Here is a 1,016-nt window from a genome sequence, read left to right as displayed (position 1 = left end):
ATGGGGCACTAAGGGGCGCTATGGAGTCATTATGGGGTGCTGGGGGGTCATTATGGAGTGCTGGGGGGGGCATTAGGGGCGCTAGGGGGCGCTATGGAGTCATTATGGGGCGCTAGGGGGCGCTAGGGGGTCATTGTCCCCCATTGTCCCCAATTGTCCCCAATGTCCCCAATGTCCCCAATGTCCCCATTGCCCCCATTGTCCCCATTGTCCCCAATTGTCCCCATTGTCCCCCATGCCCCCATTGTCCCCATTGTCCCCAATGTCCCCTCTGTCCCGCTGTCCCCAGCTGTGGCGCGGCGGTAAGGGCGATTTCTTTGTGGGCTGCCTGCTGATGGCGGAGCTCAGCACCCCCTTCGTCTGCCTGGGCAAAGTCCTCATCATGGTGCGTCTGCCCCACACCTCTGCCCCATAGATCCGCTCCTCTGCCCCATAGATCTCAGCTGCCCCATAGATCCGCTCCTCTGCCCCATAGATCCCATAACTGCACTGCTTGTTGTGGCTGCACAAGCTGAATGGCGCGACCACCCCCACAATCACGTGACCTCCCCCCTCACGTGACCCCCCCTGCTGACGCGTGACCCCAAACACGTGACCCCCACGTGACGCTCCCCCACGTCCCCCCCGCCCCTCACGTGACCCCATCCAACACGTGATCTTTCTCCCTACACGCCCCCTTCCGGCGGCAGCTGGGCCTGCAGCGCTGGTGGCTGCACAAGCTGAACGGCGCGGCGGCGCTGCTGACGTTCCTGTGCTGCCGCGTGCTGCTGTTCCCGTTCCTGTACTGGGCCTACGGCCGCCACGTGGGGGCGCCGCTGCTCGCCGTGCCCGCGCTCCTCCCGCCCGCCTACAACGCGGCGGCCGCCGCTCTCCTGGCGCCGCAGCTCTACTGGTTCGCGCTGCTCTGCCGCGGGGCCTGGAGGCTCTTGGCGCCGCCGCCGCCGCCCCGGCCGCCCTGAGCTGCGGGGCGGGGGGGGGGTCGGGGAGTTACGGGGCGTTGAGTTATTGGGGTCCCG

At 66.8% G+C, this 1,016-nt stretch overlaps 1 protein-coding gene across 1 annotated transcript in view; it reads left to right on the top strand.

Moving 5' to 3' along the window:
* Positions 1–959, top strand: part of TLCD3B (TLC domain containing 3B) — a 2,211-nt gene extending 1,252 nt beyond the window's left edge. Inside the window, exons 2-3 of the mRNA XM_042892903.1 lie at positions 290–385; positions 690–959. Coding sequence (XP_042748837.1) covers positions 290–385; positions 690–959 — 366 coding nt within the window. The remainder of the gene's footprint in view (positions 1–289; positions 386–689) is intronic.
* Positions 960–1,016: the final 57 nt, after the last annotated feature.

This window comes from Lagopus leucura, unplaced genomic scaffold (assembly GCF_019238085.1).
Source record: "Lagopus leucura isolate 7727_CA_CO unplaced genomic scaffold, USGS_WTPT01 32274-0_obj-0_obj, whole genome shotgun sequence".
Lineage (NCBI taxonomy): Eukaryota > Metazoa > Chordata > Aves > Galliformes > Phasianidae > Lagopus > Lagopus leucura.
The sequence above is the reverse complement of the archived record's forward strand: the minus strand, read 5'-3'. Positions and strand labels throughout refer to the sequence as shown.